Source organism: Chelmon rostratus, chromosome 1 (genome assembly GCF_017976325.1).
Source record: "Chelmon rostratus isolate fCheRos1 chromosome 1, fCheRos1.pri, whole genome shotgun sequence".
NCBI classification, from domain to species: Eukaryota; Metazoa; Chordata; class Actinopteri; order Chaetodontiformes; family Chaetodontidae; genus Chelmon; species Chelmon rostratus.
Window position 1 is genome coordinate 26,011,124 of NC_055658.1, and position 22,539 is coordinate 26,033,662.

Here is a 22,539-nt window from a genome sequence, read left to right on the forward strand (position 1 = left end):
GACCTCACAAATACAGTCATATGAATGTGTTTCTGTATGTGCAAATGACGCCAAACTGAATAATGACAGGACACCATGAGATCTGCATTAAAATTTTTAAATAAAGAATAATTCACACCTAAAAAAATTCCAAAATAAAGAGAAATTTCACATACTACATGTTGAATCAATACAATGTCATATTTATAATTACAGATATTAAATTATTTATTTATATATGGCATATCTATACACCCTTTGTATAGCCTGCAGTACTTTACATTTTCACCTGTCTGCCTGATTGGCTCTTGAGAAGGGAACTCGTATAAAAATCAGTGTTGATCTGTTGATGCGAACACGATGGCTTTAATCAGCAAGAGCAGACGACTTGTTTGTTTTCTTAGATTTTTCTCTTTTTTTTTGAAAAGGACAAAAAAAAACAAAAAACATGGGGACTAGTGAGATGGCTGAATGGAAAGTTTCCACATCCTTCATTAATGAATCTTTTCTTTACCGTCACTTTATCTTCTGTTCAATATAGATCACCTAAAATAATCTGTTACAAATCAGTGTTAGTGATAAATGATGAAGGAAGCACACTTTGTTTTTCACTGCAGAGCCACTGTGCTGTACCCGAGCTGGACCCAGGATGGTTAGAAAAGATACGACCATCGTTGGTTTTCTGTTGTCGTTGAAGACGTCTTAAAGACGATCTGATCTGATGATGCTCTGCTCTGATTGGTTCATTAGAGGAACTGCTCTGTAACAGCTCTCAAGCAAACATCAGCCAGGAAATTTGGTCTTGGATGAGATTTTGAAATGTTTTGGGACAAGTCAAGTCTCATGTCTGCATTATCCCTTAATCTGCCAGTTATTGTCTCAATTGAGCATTTGGTCCGTAGACTGTCCAAAAACAGTGGAAAATGTTTCTTCAGTATACCTGTGCTACAAATAAATCATCAATCAAGTCTCCAGTAACAGACATAAAGGCTCCGTGTTAGCACAATTTCACTGTACCCTGCAGGCTCTGACACAAACACCACCTGTGACAGCGCAGGTGCAGTACAGGTCACTCAGTGCAGTGGAAAGATCCGCAAGTCCCATCAAAAATACTCCTACGTCACTACTTGCACTCAAACCCTGAAACTCAACACACACTCAATGGCAATCCCTTGTGTTGTTGTGATAATGTTCACTGAGGAGGGTCACAAAGATTGGATGAAAAAGAGGCACTACTAGTGAAGATATGAAGACAGCAGAGTGTTGCTTTAGCTCCCCTGTCAGCACCTGTACCTGCTGCACCCAGGATCAGCCTTCGTACCTTAACACCGCCACACTGAGAGCATTTCATATATCTGATGTGGAAACCACGAGGAGCAAGTTTCTAGAACACCACACCATGGAGATTTTTGTTTGTCTGACCTCGTCTTGTACCACCAGAGAGCCTATGATGAATGGCTTAGAGCCTAAGCCAGATGTTTAGCTTTTTTTCTGGTATTAAACATCTTAGTCGCTGATTTCATACCTAGTTAGAACACACAGTAAAGAAGCGCAGTGTGTCTTGCATTAGACTAGGAATTAAGGACTAAGGCTTGACCTGGCAAATGGTGGGGGCTGTTTAGCTGAGCACGACAGTACCGATAGAAGCTGCTAAAAAGACTGAAAAGGAAAATCCACACTTGTACACCTTCACCCTGTTTTTTTTTCTTGGTTTATAATGATGGACAAGTGATGCTGAGAGCGTTCCAGGACTTATTCAGTTCGTAAGCTCATTTAAAGCAGAAATCGATCTCTATGAACATTTCCTCTTTTCTCTGTCTGACATTGGTGGAAAAGGTTGGCACCGCGATCCCTCAAGGACCTCTACACATGATCAGCATCAGAATTGTTTTGCATCTGCGCGCGCTATCGTTTGCCAATGCAGGAAGTGGAAGCAGGACCTCGCGGCTGTGCACCGTATTGTATGTCACGCCTGCATTTAAAATTCAATCAGTTTCAACTTTGGCCTCGCTTGAAAGGGACCAGTGAAGGAAGAAAAAGGTTTCATGCACCCAAATTCATCATAATCACTGCGTCTAAGGCTTCGACTAATAACTCCTTTCATTATCAATTAATCATTGGTCTCATAAAATGCTCAAGATCGAAGCCAAAAATGCCACAATTTCTCAAACATAATCCACACATTCAACAAATATTAAGCAATGTTCACATTTGAGAAGCAGGCACGAGTGAATGTTTGGCGTTTTTGCATAAAAATGACTTTGCTTTGTTGACTTTATCACATCGTGTTTATTTGGACATTTTTCCTGGATATTTGTGCTTCTACCATGAGTAAGGGGGCTTCGTAGTCAATCGTTTTGTCTGTTCTAATTATGTTTATTGATGTAGGAGTCTGCACAAGGTGCTTTATTTTGAAAATTTACCGGCTTCTCTACGGCGTTCCTGTGTGTGACTTCCTGTCTGGCTCGATCTTCTTTGTGTAAAATGATGCGTCGTTGGTCAAAAATAGACTCGGCACGTATTCTCCGTGGAGTAGAGCAAAGAGACCCTAGTGGATTGGCTAGAAAGGCAGCGATCAGCTACACGGAGCACGAAACGTTAGTCACCCAATGGAAATCATAACTTCCATCCATCTCTGTGTTCAACTGAAATGCAGTCTTTGTTAGGCTGGTTTTGTTTTTTTTTTTTTAATTTCTTGGCACTTTCCGGCTACTTGGCACACATCAGCATAAAACTTCTACACGTGCCTCCACCTCTGAACTGCACTGTGAGCCCCACCTTGCAGTGTGCACAACTCATTCTGCAGATCATGTGTAGAGAGCCGTTGTCTAAATTTGACAGCAAGGTTTGGGCCTCAATGCCAAACACGTAGGAGGGAACTAAGAGCAAAGAGCATCACCTGCAGCTGGTTTTCTAACAGTGTATCAGAGTGGATTTTGTTTTGGACATCACCCTCCTATCAGGTGTGCTAAAAGGGTAAAATTCACTGTTTCTACATGGATTTTGTTCACTTAGTGTACATTTTCAATGTGATGATGTTATTTAGTAAATATACACGTCCCTCATGCTCAGACCTGAAATATTTAAAGTCAGAGCAAACTCATCGGGTGTTCATTTTTCCAAATCTCAGCCGCTGTTTCTCTTTTGTCAAGTGCAAGTACAAGCTGGTGCAGTCCAGTAACGGCTCCTGGGCTTTCAGTGATGCACCTGCTGAGGCGACGCCAGAGGCTAAGTAGCGCTGCCAAGGCTGCGGTGATACAATGTTTGTGCTTTCCATGGCCAGCCTGTGACCACCACCTCATCACTGACTCCATTTTGCATATTTTCTTTCCCCAGGACTCTCCTTTGGCTCATTTTTATCTCTTCTTGCTGCACAAAGGTTTCTCCACAGTTCCAGTACTCGATCCGTCTTTTCACGCTTCTCTGTCAGATGTGTTAATTTTTTATTTTTTCCTTTTTTTTTTATTATTTTAGATATGTCCGTCCTTCATGCAACATTATGTTATGATACAGTGTACTGTACAGGGCTGTGGTTGAAGGCAGGGCAGGGTTATTCCAGGTAGATGTCCTCTGTTGGGCACGAGACCTCCACAAACTCTTTATAGTACAACTGGAAGGCTTTCCTGGAAAACAAAGACATGCACTCCAGTCATTTCTAGATCTCACGCAAAAACCGCACACCCTGATTTTCTTATTTCATTTGAGACCCAAAGTTACACCTCATCTCGCGGTTAGCTCCTGTTGCAATCCCCAGTTTATTTTCTTATAGTTCCTTTCACTATTTCTCAAAAATCTGAAACATGATCCCAGTGGTCTTTGTCTGTTGAGGTTCTCAGAAGTTCTACTGCTGGACAGTGGTGTGTTAGCATGCTACAAGCTAGCAGAGACAACCGAGAAATTCAAATGTTGTCTGAACACACTGCTTTTAGGGATTCGTTTTCAGATGAAATGTAATAAACTCATTGAGAAATTCCACATCTGGAATGGAGTCGAGATGAAGGCCGCATTGATCTGCGGTCCGCTCATACTGCCAGATCAATAACTGACAACAGCGACCACAATGTCATTTCCTTGTTGGCAGTTTTTTCAGGAGATGTTGGGATGTCATTAACGTAATCTGATCTATCGAGCTGTTCTGTCTCATTTGTCAGGGGAGAGACTGACTCTGGATTGGATCTAGATCTGTATAAAAATGCAGACAATCATGAGATACATGAATTTAAAAACAAATTTAAGCAGTTCATAAGAAAAATGTCTTCAAATATCCATAAAGTAGTTGCTAGTTAACAGGATTTTGAGATACCTAACAAACCAAGAATATCCTAACCTCCTTGGCAAAGTAAAGAGTCATGACTTCCTGCAATTACGAAATGAGGAGCATGAAGTAAAAGTGAATCTTACATGGGACAGAAAGAAATGTGAAAAATGTGTCGACATTAAGGTGAAATTCAAGTCATTTTTAACAGAGGACTTTAGTTTCCAAGAGCAAATCAGTGATCCATCCATAAGAGCATCCCTACACCGGAGTATTCATCTGCAGGTGTCAGCAGAGACGACGTAAATGCACAACCTTACTCCATGCAAAGTGTCAATATCTAAGCATGCATTCAAAAGAAAGTCCAACTCACCCGACTGACTCAGCAAGAGGTTTGGTGGAGTCTTCAGACACAAACACATGGCAGGCAAATCTCTGGTCTGACGGGTGCTTAGTAATGAAACCAAAATACCTTCAGGTAAGAGAGAGAGAAAGCAGACGAGGCACTCAGAAGGGGGAATTCAGCACTGTCACCACTTTGGTTTGCTGAATATGTGACGGCCCACCCGCCTGACTTCCCACGCTGCTCTGCTGTTTGTTCTTGCAGCCGAGGCTCTAACGGGCTGCGGCCCGCTGCACCAGCTATTCTGCACAGCTCTTAGGTTAAGGTGCAAAACTCCACACTGAACGCTACATTGAAACAAGTCAGTTTAATATGAAAGCTGAGCCCATGTTTGCTTGCACCTCAGAGATGTGAGGTTCATCTCAACTACTCAGGCGTTAAGTCCAAACAAACCAAAATATTTTTGCAGAAAATGACGTTTTCACTTCCTGTGGGCAATTGGTGAAAAGCACTATTCTTAACGCAGTGTTTATTAGCATGCTGTCTCTTTGTGTTCACTTTGCTACATAATAGTGAACAGGCTAACAGCTAAAAATGCTAATCATCAAACAACGAAAAAAGGTATGGAAACTGAGACAAAGCAATTATGATAGGTGATAACTGGACAACCTTAATCTACAGCTAAATCTATCTCCACACTCCATCTTACAGTTTCTTTTATTCCGGTCAGACAGTACGAAACAGGTGACTTGGTGCTCTTGAAGTCCAGCTTCAGGTGTTCTGCCTTTACTCACTTGCTGTTTTTGGGGTGATAGCCGCAGAATGAGACGTTCTTTAGCTGGAAGAAGTGATTGCACTGGTTACTCTGTGAACAGGACACAGAAAAGAGGAAGAATAAATGTTTTTGATTAACATCGAGAAAGTATCACCGGGAAAAGTGCTGAGCGAGAACTGCCCCTTTCTGAGTGTTATTGTATTATCATAACAATTATTAATTGTAGCACTACCGGAACAATCTCCATCAAACTGCTATGATGAGTACACCCATGATATACTTCTGGGAGGTGTGATGAATCACTAGAAAGATCCTTATTTGGGACATTTACGAATAATGTACTTTTTGATTTTCAGGACAAACTGTCTATGCGTTGCAACTTTTAAGGAAAAATATTCTGCTGACAGATACAAAACCAAATTGCAGACATAATTCTCTTACAAAGCAGCTACACTGTAAAGACCAAAAGTCAGATTTCATCCCATAACATAAATGCAACACGTAAATTCAATGGCCTGTCTGATGTGCTTTGTTTCTTGTGTGATTTTGGTTGGACTGAAGTCAGTTTGAAGTTGGTCTCTGATGATTCTTTAAGGGTTAAACTTTAAATGTCTTTCATCTCTGCTAATTCCTGATTGGACAATTATAAAAGATGAGTTGTATTTTACTGCCAGAGCCTTATTTGTCACTTAATCTTTGTCTGCAGTGCATTTTTTAATGCAAGAACTTCTGATAAATGTCGCCTCACAAAAGCAATATCTTTTGTGGCTTTCAGCCCATGTGGAGTGACTACAGCTGTGAAATGTGAGAGACAAAATGCTTAAAGATGCTCACAATGAAGATACTTGAGTAAGAGCTCCTTTCCGAAAACACTTCTGGCATCCTGCAACATATCTGCCTGCAGTCTCTACTGGAAGCCACATGGGGGCGACATGCCACAATTGTTCAATGGGATTCTGGCATGAGGTTGAGCTTGGATCTGACAAAACCTCATGAGGCTGCACTTAATTTATTTAACATCAGACAGAGAAAGGGACAGTAAGAGTCTTACTCTGTCACAGGCATAATAATCCTCTTGGACTTCGAGCTTGATGCCTTTCACACTGATCTCCAGGATGCAGGAGGAAGGCGGGTTATACTTGACTGTCATCCGCCTGTTGGTGGCAATCTGGAAAACAAATGAGAGAGAGAGAAAAAAAAGAGATGACTGCTGGAAACATTCGCACTGTGATTTTGGAAAGTGCCTGTCAATTAAAAGGAAGCTTGTATAATATTGTTTATCCTATGAAATACTACATGAAGTCTTGCAAACTCCAAGTAGCTCCTTTATTGTTGTAGTGTGTTGCACTGTGGGACATTGACAACACATTCTTAAAGTGCAGTCTGCATGTATTTTTGAGCCCTACATATTAAATAATTTGTTTTTTATGGTTACAACCCTGATTCCAAAAAAGTTGGGATGCTGTGCAAAATAATTTGCAAACAAACTGTGTTTATACAAAATGGTGAACCTCGCTCCATCCTCGCTTGTGAACAACTGAGCCTTTCCAGGATGCTCCTTTCATACCCAATCATGATACTATCACCTGTTACCAATCAACCTGTTAACCTGTGGAATGTTCCACACAGGTGTTTTTGGAGCGTTCCACAACTTTCCCAGTCTTTTGTTGCTCCTGTCCCAACTTGTTTGAAACATGTTGCTGCATCAAATTCAGAATAAGCAGATATTTACAAAAATCAATGAAGGTGATAAAGTAAAACATGAAATATATTGTCTTTGTGCTGTTTTCAACTGAGTATATGTCAAAAAGGACTGTTTTTATTTATGTTGCAGAATTTTAGAATATGCAAGTGAGATACATTGGCCGTTTCTCTCTCCGTGATGTTGCTTAGCTGTACACACTCAAACACACACGAAAGTGCACAACATTAGCCTTGTACCTTCTGCATAGCCGCACACAGAACATCGTTGCCTTTGTGGAAGGGCACCTGAACGGAGCCCAGGAACTTAAGCCGGTATCTGTCCATCCACTCACTGCTCTTTACTGCACAAGGAAGACAGCAAAACATGGAATAAGAGCAAATACTGTGAAAATAACAATCAAGTGCAACAAACAACATAGCATAGAAGAAGTGGCGGTAATTTATTGAAGCACTAAAATCCAGGTGGGACCTGAGTAGCTCCTCTACAGATTCCAAATAAATAGTTTTCTCTTGTTTGTTTGCATAGCAACAGAAGGGCAATAATACGTGATGGAGGTTGTTGACCAGTTATTTCTGCTCCACTATGACTCCACATCACAATCTGTTATAAGTCTGCCTTTCACTCTTATTTACCACTTCATACTTCCCCTGGGCTTCATGTTAACCCCACAGATCACAGCCCCAACTCAACATGAGCCCCGACAGGAATCCCACCCAAAAACACAACTGTTTCTGGAACAGCACGGCAAAGTCAGGAGGCACAGCTGCTGGGAACTGAACCTACCCGGGTCTCTGCGGTCGTGGGTTTTTTACACATCCTTAACTGTTCCTTTGTAACATTCATCTGAATTCTCAATCAAATCTGATTCTAACTTAAACCCGAAAACAAAGTCTCAACCCTCACTCAGCAAGACCTCTAATGAGGGAATAAGGAAAGCAGCCTGTCAGACAATCAGCTTTAGTTCTGCCAGATGGATTTGGCTTACAAGCATTTCCATTCTTCCCTTTTCCTCCGCTGTGTGCCTTGTTCACTCATTCACTAAGCAGATGCATCTCTAAGCACAATCAGATGAACAAACAGACCAAACTCCCCCTGTAACCCCTCTGCTGCAGCTTTCCTGTGTCACTTCTCTCTTTTAAAAAAAAATGTTTTGAGCATAAATCACTCCTAAATTTAGAAGTCGCTATTGGCAACAGCAGCATGGCGTGACTCAAAGACGCATCGCTGTAGTCGAGTGTGAGGGCTGAAACAAGCTCGCCATCAACCTAAAACATGATGATTTTCAGCATTTCTTCTATAATTAATGGTAACAGGGTCTGTACCTTTGTAGCTCTCTGGGTCCTTGGTCACCTCTATAGCGTAGTAAGCTGGGAAGATCCCACGGGCACCAGTTCGCATGTTGTAGCCCTCGTACCAGTAATCCTCCGACTGGATCTCCACCAGCAACGGGTCATCCACCTCCAGCTCCAGCTCATCGTCATGTCGAGGGACAAACCTGTCCAGACGGATGTAGTTATGCAGAGGATCTGAGAGAACTCACAGGATTTTCATGAGCGGGATGACCACCTTACACAGTATCTACTCCATCTACACTGCAAACGTGTCAGGTTGTCTGTCTGCCTGGACGTTTGGTTCATTTGAAAGGAACACTTCTCTGAGAACGTACTGTTTGTTCTGCGTGTCACACATTCAGCCCCTGTAAGCTTGAAAAATGGCTCTGAAAAAGCTTGTACGGACATAACTGCAGTCAGCTTTGATTCACAAACGTACAACAGATTCCAAACCAGTTTCAGGATCATCACAGCCACACACAAGAAACTCCTCAAATGTGCCCCAAATACATACATTTTCACCAGAATATCAAAGTACTTCGCCGAACTTGTGGCACGCAACTGCGAGAGTTGCTGGACATAAATGATGAATGACATTTGTGAATCCAAGCTGACCAGAGCTGTTCTCTCCTTCCTACCGCCTTGGGCAGTATGCTTATACTCAAACTAGCCTGATGCTGGCTAGTCAGATGTGAGGCTAATGGCTATAGAGGAACCAGAAAAATCAAGAATATAATACACATGCAAACTAGACACCCATCAAATTGAAGGAGCACAGCAACAAGCCCCCTTGCTTTCAGCTATGCATGTATAATGACATGTCAGTGCACAGAGACGCTGCTCTTCACGTGACTGCGTTGCTGTTGTTTTCATCCCCCTCCCCTTCGCATTTATCAGCCTGAGGTCGTCAGCAGCAGCTGGAACGCCACGCTGCCAACTGGAGTGTGACTGTTGCTGGGGAAACGTGAAGAAATGGAGCGTTTTCTGCTCCGACAGCTACAAAAAAAAAAATAAAAAAGACTGACGGCAATGAGTAACTACACCCTCAAATTCTCTTAATGTATGAGGTGGAGGACCCGGGGGACAAGGGGGATACTGACTGACTGATGACTGCTAAGTGTAGCATGGCCGGCTACGTGGAGCTCAGAGCTAACCAGCCATGAGGAGCTTTGACGCTTTGACAGCCACTAGAAGCATTTGTGGCCCTTTGAGGGAGTCACCGTGTGGGTACCAGTGATGTAGCATCTCTACTAGGAGAGGGTAGGAGCATCAGTATGTATCCGTAGCAATGCTGTTTATCGCGGCTAACGTTACCGTCGTTACTGTTCTATCAACTTGCTCGTGGGTTGCATTTCCTGCCGCTGCAGAGGCATAAAGCTCATTCATCTATGTGTTTTTTTATGCTAATGCTAATGCTAATGCTAAAGAAACTAGTGCTAATTTGTAAGAGGGGCAAACTGAGGCTAACATTAGCCCAGTTTCTGCTATATTCGCTTGGTGTGGCAGCAGCTACCAGGAGGGAGAGGTTGTGTGTTAAAAATGTGTTAAGACTGCTTGGCCAAAGGTCGAGGTAACTGCTGAGATCTGGGGACGTAGCTAAAAGCCTGACAGGGCAAAGAAAATCTGAACTAGCTATTGGAAAAGTCATTATTATGCATGAACATCATGGTGGGCATTTCAGGTGCACTGACCCTCATTTTCACCACTAAAAAGCTATGTTTTGACAATGTGGCTGAACTGTGTCTTTGTTTACAACCTGTCTAATGGAAGACGTCAGTCCTGGACAGGAATCACAGGGTTTGGAGTGACAGCTGCCTGGGAGATGAGTATCACATTATATTTGAATGTGAGAATGTAAGAATAAGCGGTATTACAGCCAGGCCGAATGTTGCCTTTCTGACTAATGCTCTACCTTTATGCAGGTATTTTAGGTTGTACCTCATTCCTGCAGGTTATGATCTATAGTTTGTTTGTACTCCATACTCTGCAACTATGAGTCATTAAATTTGATTCTCTGACTCCTTGTGCGAGATATTATCATAGTCAACAAGAGTTTCAGATGTAGTGCAACATTTAGCATGTATGTAGGTGTGATGATGCTGGTGGTGTAGTTCTTCCTCACCTGTAGACGGCTCTGTGGCTCTGATCTTTCTCCTCTCCATTAATGATACAAGAGTACAAGCCAAAGGACTCTGCACCTTGAAAAAGAGAAGGAGAAAAGCAATAAGGGGAACAAATTAAATAAGGCAATAATGGAGCGTAGAGTGTCAGAATCTGTATTCAGCTGGCAAAAAAGTGCAACAAAAGTCCATCAGATAAACACAGCACAGTGAGGGCACCTAAAGCACACATGCATTCTTTAGGATCTATGAATCACACTTTAATTAGGCGTGAAACAGATGAGCATTGTGTATTTCTACCTACATTTTCCCCCGAGACATCTGTCACCCCCTCCTGCACAACTCAGATAAACTGCTGCTGTGTTCCTAATGAGTCTGTGAAACACATGGACGGCATCCAAGAGGACGGCGGGGACTATTAGAGGAAGTGGCCGCACATGCATTACAGCGAAACCTCTCATTCTCTGTCTTTCTTTCATATGGATCCTCCCTCCTGCCTGTCACTGCTTCACACACACACACAGATTGTGATGTGGACCATCACAGGACCGTCCTCTTCCTCCTCGGTCTTGGTCTTTCTTTTCCAGTGGGGGATCTTTCGTTCAGATCAACCTTTACGCTGCCTCAAAAAGCTCAATAAAAGCAAGTTTTTGCTGATTCAGCAGCAATCGTCATGTCGGAGAGTTAAAGGATTTTTGCTGTGAAAACTTTGCAGACTTGTATAATAGCATTGCAAACTATTTTATTGTCTTATCAACACCTTTAACACACACACACACACAGCAACAAACCATTTGCATATTTTAACGATAATTTTCCATGTGAACGCCTCTTTAATGGATGGCTCTTTTCCTTCAGATTTCACTCCTGGTTGATTTAGCGACACCTGTGGTTACTGGTGGCAACAGCAAGTGAGTGTTAACTGGATAATTAGATTTTTTGAAGCGGGGTTGTATGAGAGTCTTATTAATAGTCAGTGTTTTACCTACAGTAGATGGCGGTCGGCACGCCCCCAGTTTGGAGAAGCAGCAAACGTATTCCTTGCTTATTTTCTTCCTCCGTCTTTCAAAACATTTTCCATTGTTTTAATGCCAAGACTCCAAAAATGTGTTTTTTAATGTGTGACTGGTCTGGAGGCAAATCCAGGAAACTGCAAGCCGCTTTTGGCTCAGTGTCCCTCCACCCAGCAGGCCATGTAAATGTCCAGCTGGGTCTCTGCCCTGAACGTGCTGCTGTCACAGTGCTGATAACGAGATCAACAAAGCAGCAAAAAACTGCGGCCTTCATTTTCAAGACTTACAAGCTGAGCTGCGTAATGTGGCCTAAATTAGAACGACTTTCATGTAAATCACATGTTCAAACTGTTTAATCTTCAAGCCGCCGGTGGAACAAAACAAGATTTTATACCTCGAGCAGCTTCAGATGTGACTCTACATGAGATTGCGTTTAGAAATAGTGCTGCATGTCTTTGGACGAAAGTTGCTAGAAAATCTTTCATCGCAATCACAAAGTCAAATCCAACTCAGTGCAGACAGACAGTCACAACACCCAGAGTTACACGTCATGTGGACGATGATCTGTGCTGCACGGGAATATTCCAGCTCCTGAATATCTCTGTGGCTTTGCTTCATCAGCCACATCGCTTTAAGCCTTTCCCACCGCGCTGCCAATTCGGCTAGACAGCATTCACTGCTGTGCTGCTCTGTGTTTAAAGGGAAGCGCACAGTACAACAGCCCGATGTGCTGATGAGCTTTCCTGGTTGTTTCACAGGTTATTCTGGGGTGGAATATAAAGTCTTTCGCTAAAAAATATCCACATTCTCAAAAATCATATCAGACCTCTGAGAAAAATGGATGCAGGATAAAATAATGATGTTAAAAGAAGCTGTACCTGAGCAAGATGTGTCAGATCATATGCAAACAAGAAGGAGTGTCTTAGTTTGCATGTCTTTGCACACATTATGTCTTTCTGGTTACAGAACAAAACCGAACCCAAACGCTTTCAATTCATCATTTACACCTTTGATTATTCTCTTGACCCTGGTAATAAAACACAAAACCATTTAAATGTACACTCACCTTATTTTATAATTATGGCTAAAAATAAAAAAAACAAACCAAAAAAAGAAAAAAGAAACTCACTTAAATCAAATGAATTGTTCCCTCAGCAGGAGCCTCCCTAACACTTATTAACCTCTTTCAGTTGTGATGTTTTATGACATGTATTTCTGTATAATATGGCTGATTGTTATTTTTCTGTTGTTGACATATCATGTGTTAAATGTATGAAGAATACAAATATTCTGACTCTTTGCAAACACTTTTTTCTTCTTGAAAAACTTCAATTATGCATTTTGTCAGTTTTTAATGAAATATATTTTAACTTAAAAAAATAACAAAAAACACATTAAAGTCTGGTTCAAGTTATGCATTTAAAAAGATGAATTTTTCACTCTGGACATTTACCACTGAGGCCCTGGTTAGGCATCATTTACTATCCTAAACATTGTGCAGTTCTATGTTATATTATTCTGGACTATATTACATATGTTTTTCTTACACATGTGCACAGCATAATATACTGCTGACACTTTATACCTGTCCATCATCACCACTGTGCCTCCTGAGGTTATTGTCTATATCTTCATATACAGGTTTAGATAAAAGCATGTAAACACAGCATTTCTATTCTATTTATTACATTATTACAAATTAGAGTATATTTTTTAATATTTCTATTCTATTTTATTTATATCCATGAGGAACAACGTTTCATTCAGCTGTGTATTATGTATATATGGATGAATGACAACCAACAAACTTGAACTTATACTTGAATGACCACAACAGTCCATATTTCTGATTACACATCAATCAGCCACAGTATTAAAACCACTGACAGGTGAAGTGAGTAACATTGATCGTCTCGTTCAATGCAATGTTCCGCTGAGAAACCAAATGGCAACAGCACTCCCTTATGGCAGCGGCCTCCTCAAGCAGAACAGCGTGCCCCACCATGCTGCAAAAACTGATCAGGAATAGCTCAAGAGGCTGGAACGAGCCTGATCCACGGGGGCCCAACCCCTCAACCCATAGGACCCGAAGGATCCGCTGCCAGACAACCCCAGAGCTCCCAAACCTCAATGAGCCAGAGCTGGTCTGGCTGCATGAAGGGGATCTGCACAACATTAGGCTGGTGGTTTAAATGCTGTGGGTTATCAGTGCTGTGTTTAATTATGGTCCAGCTCTAAACATGTGACAGTCGGCACTTATGAATTGAATTTTTGTGTTCGCATATGCTCATCTTCTGTTATGTGATGATGTTTAATGTGCATATTATTTACATATATTTTATGTAAATAAAACATTTTAAAAATCCCTACATGTACTGAACGTGACATGATGCTAAAAACTCATCGTATCACGAGTGACTTACTGGAGGAGCGCGAGCGTCCATTCATGAAGACATTGAGGAACTTCTTGGAGAAGTGCAGGTCGACCTCCGGAGTGGAGTCTTCAGACAGACAAGCTGTGGCCTCTCTCCTCACTCCTCCTATCCGAGCGCCATCCTCCTCCTCCTCCTCATCTTCCTCCTCGTACTCCTCTCCGATGGCCGACTCGTAGGGAGAAGAGACGCAGTTGTCGTAGACAGTGGCCGAGTCGCTGTCGTCGCTGTAGCCTTGGTAACACTGCCGAAGGCTGACCAGCTCGAGCTGAGCGTGCTCGTCCACCACCAGTGTGTATTTGACCGAGTCGTACGAAAGGCCGCTGGCCTCCGAGCTCATGGAAGTCCTTAGCGGGACTCTGCCGCCGCCTCCATCCCGCTTTCCTCCCCCCTTCCTCATCCTTCCATCCATTATTATTCTGTCCACATCCTCATCCTCCCCACAGTAGCTTTCATCTGTGGCGTCCACATACTCCACCGATGACCCAGCTCTCAGCATGACCCCGGCCCCCGTTCCCGCCCCCTTCAGGCTGAGGTCTAGTGCGAGGGAGGAGCGAGATGAGAGAGCCATGCTGGGTGGCGTGATGAGGGACTCTACACAGGAAGCATATGAGGGTGGGGGGACGTAGACCTCGTCCTCCTCGTAGATCGAGGGGTTTGTCCGGTCTGGGAGGGGCTGGTAAGGAGGCGGGCCCTCTGTATCCGAGCTGATGGACATGCGGCCCTGCTCAGTCTGCTGCGAGAGGAAAGGCCGGTCCTGTGCGTTAGGGGGTTCCAGGGGGTCTGCAGAACGCTGCACAGGAGTCAGATAGATCTCCTCTGTGGGTTCTAGATGAACATCCGTGTGGTAGCGGATCCTCTCCCGGTGGTGTCCGCCTCCATCCGCCTTCCCCGCCGGGTATAGAGGAGCTGGTGTGTAGTTCTGCGGCGGCGGTGGAGCGGGCGGCTTCTCCTGAAGCTTGGAGCGCGTCCCAGCCGCTGTAGATGAGCCGTGCGAGTGTCCCGAGGTGTGGCTGTGTCTGCAGGGGGCGTCGGTGGAGGTCCCGCGATCTTTGGTCTGCGCTCCCCCGCCCTGCACCTTGTCCTCGTCGCTCAGACAGCTGTGCTCACGCGGAGGGGTGAGCTCACCTGGAGGAAAAGCAGATGCAAACAACACGCAGACAGTCGCACAGACACAGACGCACACACACAAGCACGCACAAAGGCCCGACGCACAGAGTAAATACACATGACGCAGAAATTCAGACATGACCGACGAACAGACACAGAGGCAGACATGGCAGCGAACGCACGGACGGATAAAGTAAAGAACAAACAGGAAGAGGGGAAAGTAGACGTGGTTAGGCAACGGATGTCAGGATTACACCGCTAAATCCCCATTACTCATCAAATTCAGAGTGCAGCCAGAAAAAGGTGATTGCTGTGTTATGTCATAATCCGCTGCCAGGAAATCCAGGCATGATGTTTTCACTGCGGATGATGCAGCATGATGTCTGAAAACACAGGACTGCAAACTACATGTGTCTTTAAACAAACTTTCATTGAGCAGGGAAGCCAATTTACTTCAATCTTCTCTGCTTGAAAGGAATTAGGGTCTGTGTTTTGTTAAATTGTTATCTTATCACTGTTGGTATTTAATGCAAATTTACAAAAATTAACCCCCTTGTCATATTCAAAAAGGAAAAGCAGAAATTCGTTCAGACTTGTTCTGCACTGAGTCACTTCGATTTGCAATTCAAATTCTGCAGAATTTCCTGAAAACAAACTTCTCTTCACACTTGTTGGGCCTTTTGATGTCATTTACTAGTTTGCATATGAGCGAAATCACTTGTGTGCATGAATAAATCTGCATGTTCTATCACACACTGGCTGATAATTCTTGCTGTGTGTAAAAACAATTTCTTAGCTGTATTTACAGGAATCTTAATTCTGTGCATTAGCCGTCTGAAGTTAAAAGCTTTTTCAGCTAGTAATCAGCCTGATTCACATCAACTGTGTAAGGGAGGATTATAACCCTATATATGGAGGTTGAGCACGTCAGTAAAGTTTAATCTTATGAAGATCAAATGTTCAAATATGTAAATAATTTTCTGTATGGAATATAAAGGCATTTTCCTTGAATGTTAAAAATGTTAAAAAAACAAAGCTTTCATCTCAGTTTTTCTTCTTGTGTCAGTTTGATGCTAGCAAACAGCTTCTACTTGTTTGTTTTTATTGAGCAACTCTGGACATTGATGCTATTTCCCAGATCATTCCAGAGTCGCCCAGACTGTGACTGTGAGAGGCCAAATGGACAAATCCGCCTCCTAGTTGTAATTCTGGTTCTGCAATGAAACTGTTGCTGGCGGTGAGGCCCTACATCTAAATAAAACCCAAAGTTAAGTCTATAATCTTTTCAGAAAATTAAAAAATGAGCAGAACCAAACATTACAAGCCAGTAAAAATAGCTAACTTCAATTTAGAATTTGGCTAAATTTCAGGTTATTTGGTTTGAATAATGAGCGAAAACTCTCATTCTGTCACCATGGCTGGAATGAAGCATTTTTGAAGGTTTTCCTCTTTTAATCGACTCAAATCAATACAATGTATCACTTTTTCCTTGTTGCTGGTGAGATTGGTGACTCGCCTCACATGGTGCTCTGAAAAGAACTGCAGCTAGCTGAGCCCCAGGCTGGCTAACACACGTTAGCATTGATGCAGCTAGCTGCACTTAGCTCAGCATAGTTAATCCAAGCTATAACACTGACCCCTGAGGATCAGACTCCATGCAAATCACAGCTGCCGAGTAATATCAGAGGTCTGCACATCGCAGCCACCATCAATGAAACGGACGAATCAGACGGTTACTCTAAAACATCAGCTGATCCGTGGGAAAGGAGAGCTCACCTGTTTTCAGAGGCGAGGACGAGCCTGAAACCTTCTCCTGCCAACTGTACTTCTTCCCAAAGGAGTTGTTGTTTAATGTGTCCTGTGGAAAATGCAGACGAAAAGAAGAAGAAGAAGAAGGGAGTGGTGAGAAAGAAAAAGAGATGGAGAGTAGAGAGAGAAAAAAGAGAAGAAGACAGAGAGAGAGAGAGAAAGAGAGAGAGAGAGAGGTCTGGTCACCGAGTTCTGGATCCTCACATTCAATGTACACAACTTTTTGTCTGTCCCTCTCTCTACTCTCTCTCACACACACACACACACACACATACACACATACACACACACACACACACACACACACACACACACACACAAAGCTTTTATTCTGTTGAATGAGCAGGGAGTCTTTTGTCTGTGCTCCGTGGTGTGCATTTAAAGGGAACCAGCCCTTTTAGCCAAGCTAGTGCGAAAACACACACACACACACACATAGGGAGTCTCTTTAGACTGTTTTGGGGGATTGTTGATTGATGATCATGGTTTGAGCCTTTTCCTGATACTTCTCAAAAGCCTCTTTCCTAAAAAGGTTGGTTTACCCAATTCACACACACACACAAAAAAAACTTAAGAGCTCTACAGAACTGTTCCATCTCTCTTATTCCTTTTTTTAAATAAATAAAGATGGGAACCCCACCCCAAACATTGCTACTGTTTTCAAGGAAAAGACAACAGATGGATATCATATGAATCAAAAGAGTGGAATCAGTGAATAATGTCATTTAAAGAGCAGTTTAGCACCAGCTGATTGTCTCCCAGTGATGTAGGGGAGCACTGCAGGGTGTGGTCAGTACGCAGTGACATCACTGCTGGGCGTGGTTACAGGTGCAGCTCACTACACGTCTGACCACACCCAGGCAGAGGATCAACAGACGTGGAAGCCAGAGAGGGCAGTGGAAACCCTCCTCTTCCTGGTGATAAGTTACTCTTTGATTGATTTTTTAATTTAACCACTGAAGAGAACTTTTATTTTCATTTAACATGCTCCAAAATGCTCTGACAAATCACGCTGAGGGGCAAGAGAAAGACAGATAAGACAAAGGCTGGGTATTATTTGAAATGATTCAATACTAGTGTTGATATATGAGTTTTGGGAACACCAAAACAACATCTATTCCAACAGATGAAAAAAAGGTGTCACTCATAGTGATACAGAGAATTATCACCCAAATCTGCAACTCCCCTGCAGAGCTTTTAGCTTTAAGCTCATTTTGGCTGCAGCAGGCGGTTTTCAGCGAAAGTCTCTAAAAACCTACTGCAAACAACACCGAAACAAAGTAAGCCACTAGCTGGCACTAGCTGAGAACAGTGGTGCATCTAGCAGCGGAAGAGCCACCTCTCTCAGGAGTTGGTGGAGATGAAAACAGAGCTAAAAGAGGGGAAATATTGGACTTGGATTCACCAGGCAGACACAGAGACACAGAGATGCTAAAGGGAGGTTTTTACAGGCGGAAGGAGAACTGGAAACTCCTGTGATGACGACGAAGTTTACCAAAATAAGACTGCGTCCTCTTCCCCCTCCTTCGTCCGCCCACCGCTACGCATGACTCACCCCCCATCTACGCGTACCAGGCGGAGACAGAGCTGTTGCCGTGGTAACGAGTGAATCAGCAGGTGGGAGACAGCAGCATTGATTTGGAGGAGCAAAGGCTTGTTTCATCATAGTGGCAAAAAGATCATGGCTCAGGGAAGTGACTCAGATATTGTGTGTGTGTGTGTGTGTGTATGTGCGTGTGTGTCTATATTAATAACCACATGGAAGTGACTCTGATAACACATGACTTTGTCAGCTGTTCGGCTCGGGGCAAAACACACACAAACACACACCACACTACATGTACTCAAAGAAAAAAACAGAAGAGCAAAATAAAAAATGACTTTCCTCTTTTGGAAAAAAAAATGTTTCCATCAGATTTAATCTAGAGGTTTTGGATGTCTTATTACAACATGTTATCATTTCCATCACTAATGATTTATAATCTAGGTGTAATTATAAGAAGAAAAAAGTCAAGAATAAGAAAAGAACATTTTTAATGAAATTTCAAAGAAAATTACAGCTCAAGTCAAATCAGGAACGGTCTCTGAAAGGAGATCACTGACTCTGAAGACCTGATTTCCTCTGGCAGAGCCTCTGGATGCTGACTGCAAACGCTCTGTTCACTTTAGCTTACAGCCGGGCCTCTGGAGCAGATAAAAGACCTCTGTCCGATGATCTCAAAGCATGTACCGGTGCATACGGTAGTAAGAAGTCAGAGATGGAGCAGGGAGAGAGACCATGAAGAGCCTTGAAATCTATCTAATAAAAATCTATCCTAAACACACTGGGAGATGGTGTAAAGCAGTGATGTGATCATGTCTACGATGTAGCTACACCTCCCAAATCACATAATCAAACACACACAAACACACATACTTCAACATAAGGAGTGGGTGGTAGCCAAATAAGAGATTAAAGTCTGGCTCAGACTAAGATGGAGGAATCCTGCCTGAGATGGATCAGTCTTTATGTTTGTTGGCTTCACAGGAGACAATCTGTGGAATAAAACTGTTTCTGCAAAGAGCTCATCATCATTTTTTTTTTTTTTTTAGCACTGTAGCTGATCTTCTCTTTGATGCCTGGATGCAAACCCCACTAGTCTTGCAAACTGTTCCAGTGTCACAGTTTGAGGCTTCACAGGATTTTTCACCTTGTAATTGTCTGGCACAAAAAGCGGCACTCAGACAGATTATTGATCTAAAAATATTGGTTTTAAAAAGCTTCGCTGCTCCGACCATGATCAGCGACTGTTCAATCACAGAACTCGGTCTTTCACTGCCAAATGATGCACAGCCAAATGTATATTTTACATTTTTACCGATCCACTGACCTGGAAACAGTCACACAGTCCGCTGCCTCTCTCTCTCTCTTCTTATTGTACACAGAAAAACTGCCTGGAGATCATCAGCACACATCTAGCTCATCTCATTTGAGCTTTGTCTGCACCGCCTGACTGAACCTCGGTTTCCACTGTCAGCTGGAGCTGGTGGAGCTGTTGCAGTGTTTCAGTGTCTCAGTTAAAGGTGTGCAGGAGGAATAAAAACACGCTAAAAACACCTTTGCTATAAAGTTACTGGTCTTCCAAATCTCTGCATTTTTGTCTCTTTGCACAAAGCAGGTAAAATAGCAGTGAAAGTGTGAGGCTGAGAGAAAAAAACACTTACTTTGCTTTTGTGACAAATCCATGACAGAAGAACAACACAGAGTCCAATTTCTACACCCACAGGAGCAAGAAATAGACCAGAATGCACTGCAGACGTGCTGTGCAGATCTGTCATCGCCTTGTCAGCAGCAATTTTGTGATATTTTTTCTCAGCTTCTTTTTTCTTGACTTGAAAAGACGTTTTGTGCACGTTGTCCTTAGCAGAGCCAAATTAGGGTTGTAAAAGGCATTCTGGGAAATGTAGGAAACCACTAGCTGGATCGCTTACTGAAGTAGTCGAGTCCGATTTGTGGGAATATTACTCCACTGTACAAAAGCAGAATATAGACGTGTTTTATCCATTAAACAGAGCATCTGTGTCTGTAATCGAGGCTGTTCTCATTTCATACCAAATGTCCAGAAACATTTTTCGTCAGTTCACAGTGCAAAAAATATTTTCCAACCACCAGGTAGTGCAGGTAGCTGGAGCGCTTGAGCGAAAAATTAAAGTTAATGATTTATAGATGAAGGTCGTAGCACAAAGCATAAAGCTAGATCCTGATGGATGTGTTAACAAGATGCGGTTTGTTGCTTAATGTCTTCACATATTAAAGTGGAACTATTTTAAATCAGGTTTCGATTCATGTTTTTTTTTTTTTTCTAGCTCATGTATGAAGACGGTGAGCAATGTCCCAGGAGACAGGAAGACTTGTCAGGAAGAAAAATGTTTCAGAGCAATTATTTCCTTTAAGCTTTACATTTCTGACAGCTCAAATGCACAGCAACCCCCCCCCCCCCCCCCAACACACACACACACACACACACACACACACACACACACACACACACACACACAAACACACACACTTCTTTCCATCACTTGTCGGGGCATTACATAGACTTTCATTCATCTCCTGTAGACTTAGCCTAAACCTAACCGGGTTTAGCATTTTGGTCCCTACAAAGTTTTTAGGCCCCGCAACATGACTGGGCTTCTGGGGGAAAAACAAGCGGCCACCCTTCCAACCACCCACCCACCCACACACACACACACACACACACACACACACACACACACACAAACAGAACAAAGGCACAGCAGAAAGAACATTACGTTTGTTTCAACCTGCTTGGTTGATCATGTTGACAGCCTGCACGGTGGAGTGTGTGTATGTTAGAGTCCCAGGCAGAGTCACCCTAACACACACATTACTTTATATGTTGCATAACAAGATAATCAGCATACAGGCATTTACACTTCTACTGAACCTGGCAGGCATTAAAGAGCATCCTTTTTGGAAAAGTAAGTGCACAAATGGGCATGAAATGTATAAAACATACCCTAACATAATTTAATTTGTTGGCTTAAATTATTTATTCATGCCCTCAAATTACTTAATTCTTTAATTAAAAGATTCAAGCAATAGCAAGTGAAGTCATAGGCTGTTGTGGCAGGTTGGGTCAATCAAATATCTTTAAGTAATACTTCTATGGTGTAAATTAACAATGGGCCAAATGGCTACATGTAGTGAGAAAAGGGTCACTCACAGTGATGAAGTCACAGAATTATCACCAACTGTGCAGCTCTACAGAGCTTTTTAGCCTCTTTTAGTGTTTAGTTTTGGTTTTACAGCATATTTACAGTAGGATTTACTCTGATTTCTTTCATTAATCTCATTTCCGGCTGCAGCGGGCAGCTGTTTCAATGTAAAAAGTTCTGATAAACACTTACATTCATCAGGTGGACACATGACTCCAAAATAGTGCTAATGTTGCTCTGCGTCTGCTGAATGTGTAGGCAAATGTTTGCTGACATATTAGTGATCACAACCGACAGCTCATATTCTTAGCTATGCTCAGCTCTGTTTTGGTGATCTCAGCAGTTACTTTGGTGAATACAATATTATCATAATAAATATTAAACTAGAATTATTCTTATACCTATTTTGCAGGACAACAGAATAACTCCTTTTTGACATTTTGTGTACATGTTCTTACTGTGCATGAACTTGGGAACTGTCCCACCAAGAACGATGGCTCTCAGCATTCGTTTCAAGTCCCTCAAAATGACAAGTGGCAAAAAGCCGTCTAACGGCTGTAGGAATTATGATGAGAGAAAAGCAGGGAAGTAGGTGATGCTATAGGGCGACAAAGCCAGTATACATATCAGATCTGGAGAGCATTTCTTTATTGAAAGAAGAGCAAAGAATGACACTGAAGGCTTTTCTCCATGGAAAAGACTCTTCTTTGATCTGATTGGTTGAAATTAGTCCTTGATAGACAGATGGTTCATCCAATCACCTGCCAAGTATTTTTCTAAAAGCCCTTTTCCAAACAGCTTTAATGGACGACTTCCCAGATGGTTCTATGTAACAAACCATCTGGAACGTCAGGTTACAAAGCTCCCCCAACATTAACAAAGTAGACATTTTAACCACGATGTGCCTTAACTTAACCATAGTGTCGTCCATTTATTTGATGCAGT

General features: G+C 42.5%; 1 protein-coding gene across 1 annotated transcript in view; it reads right to left on the bottom strand.

Annotated features, from left to right (window-relative positions):
* Positions 1 to 3,494: 3,494 nt before the first annotated feature.
* mapk8ip1b (mitogen-activated protein kinase 8 interacting protein 1b) overlaps positions 3,495 to 22,539 on the bottom strand; it is a 49,412-nt gene continuing 30,367 nt past the window's right edge. Inside the window, exons 4-12 of the mRNA XM_041939131.1 lie at positions 16,840 to 16,921; positions 13,942 to 15,081; positions 10,511 to 10,592; positions 8,380 to 8,552; positions 7,294 to 7,397; positions 6,404 to 6,520; positions 5,372 to 5,442; positions 4,608 to 4,706; positions 3,495 to 3,602 (exon numbers count right to left, since the gene is read on the bottom strand). Coding sequence (XP_041795065.1) covers positions 3,530 to 3,602; positions 4,608 to 4,706; positions 5,372 to 5,442; positions 6,404 to 6,520; positions 7,294 to 7,397; positions 8,380 to 8,552; positions 10,511 to 10,592; positions 13,942 to 15,081; positions 16,840 to 16,921 — 1,941 coding nt within the window. The 3' untranslated portion in view covers positions 3,495 to 3,529. The remainder of the gene's footprint in view (positions 3,603 to 4,607; positions 4,707 to 5,371; positions 5,443 to 6,403; positions 6,521 to 7,293; positions 7,398 to 8,379; positions 8,553 to 10,510; positions 10,593 to 13,941; positions 15,082 to 16,839; positions 16,922 to 22,539) is intronic.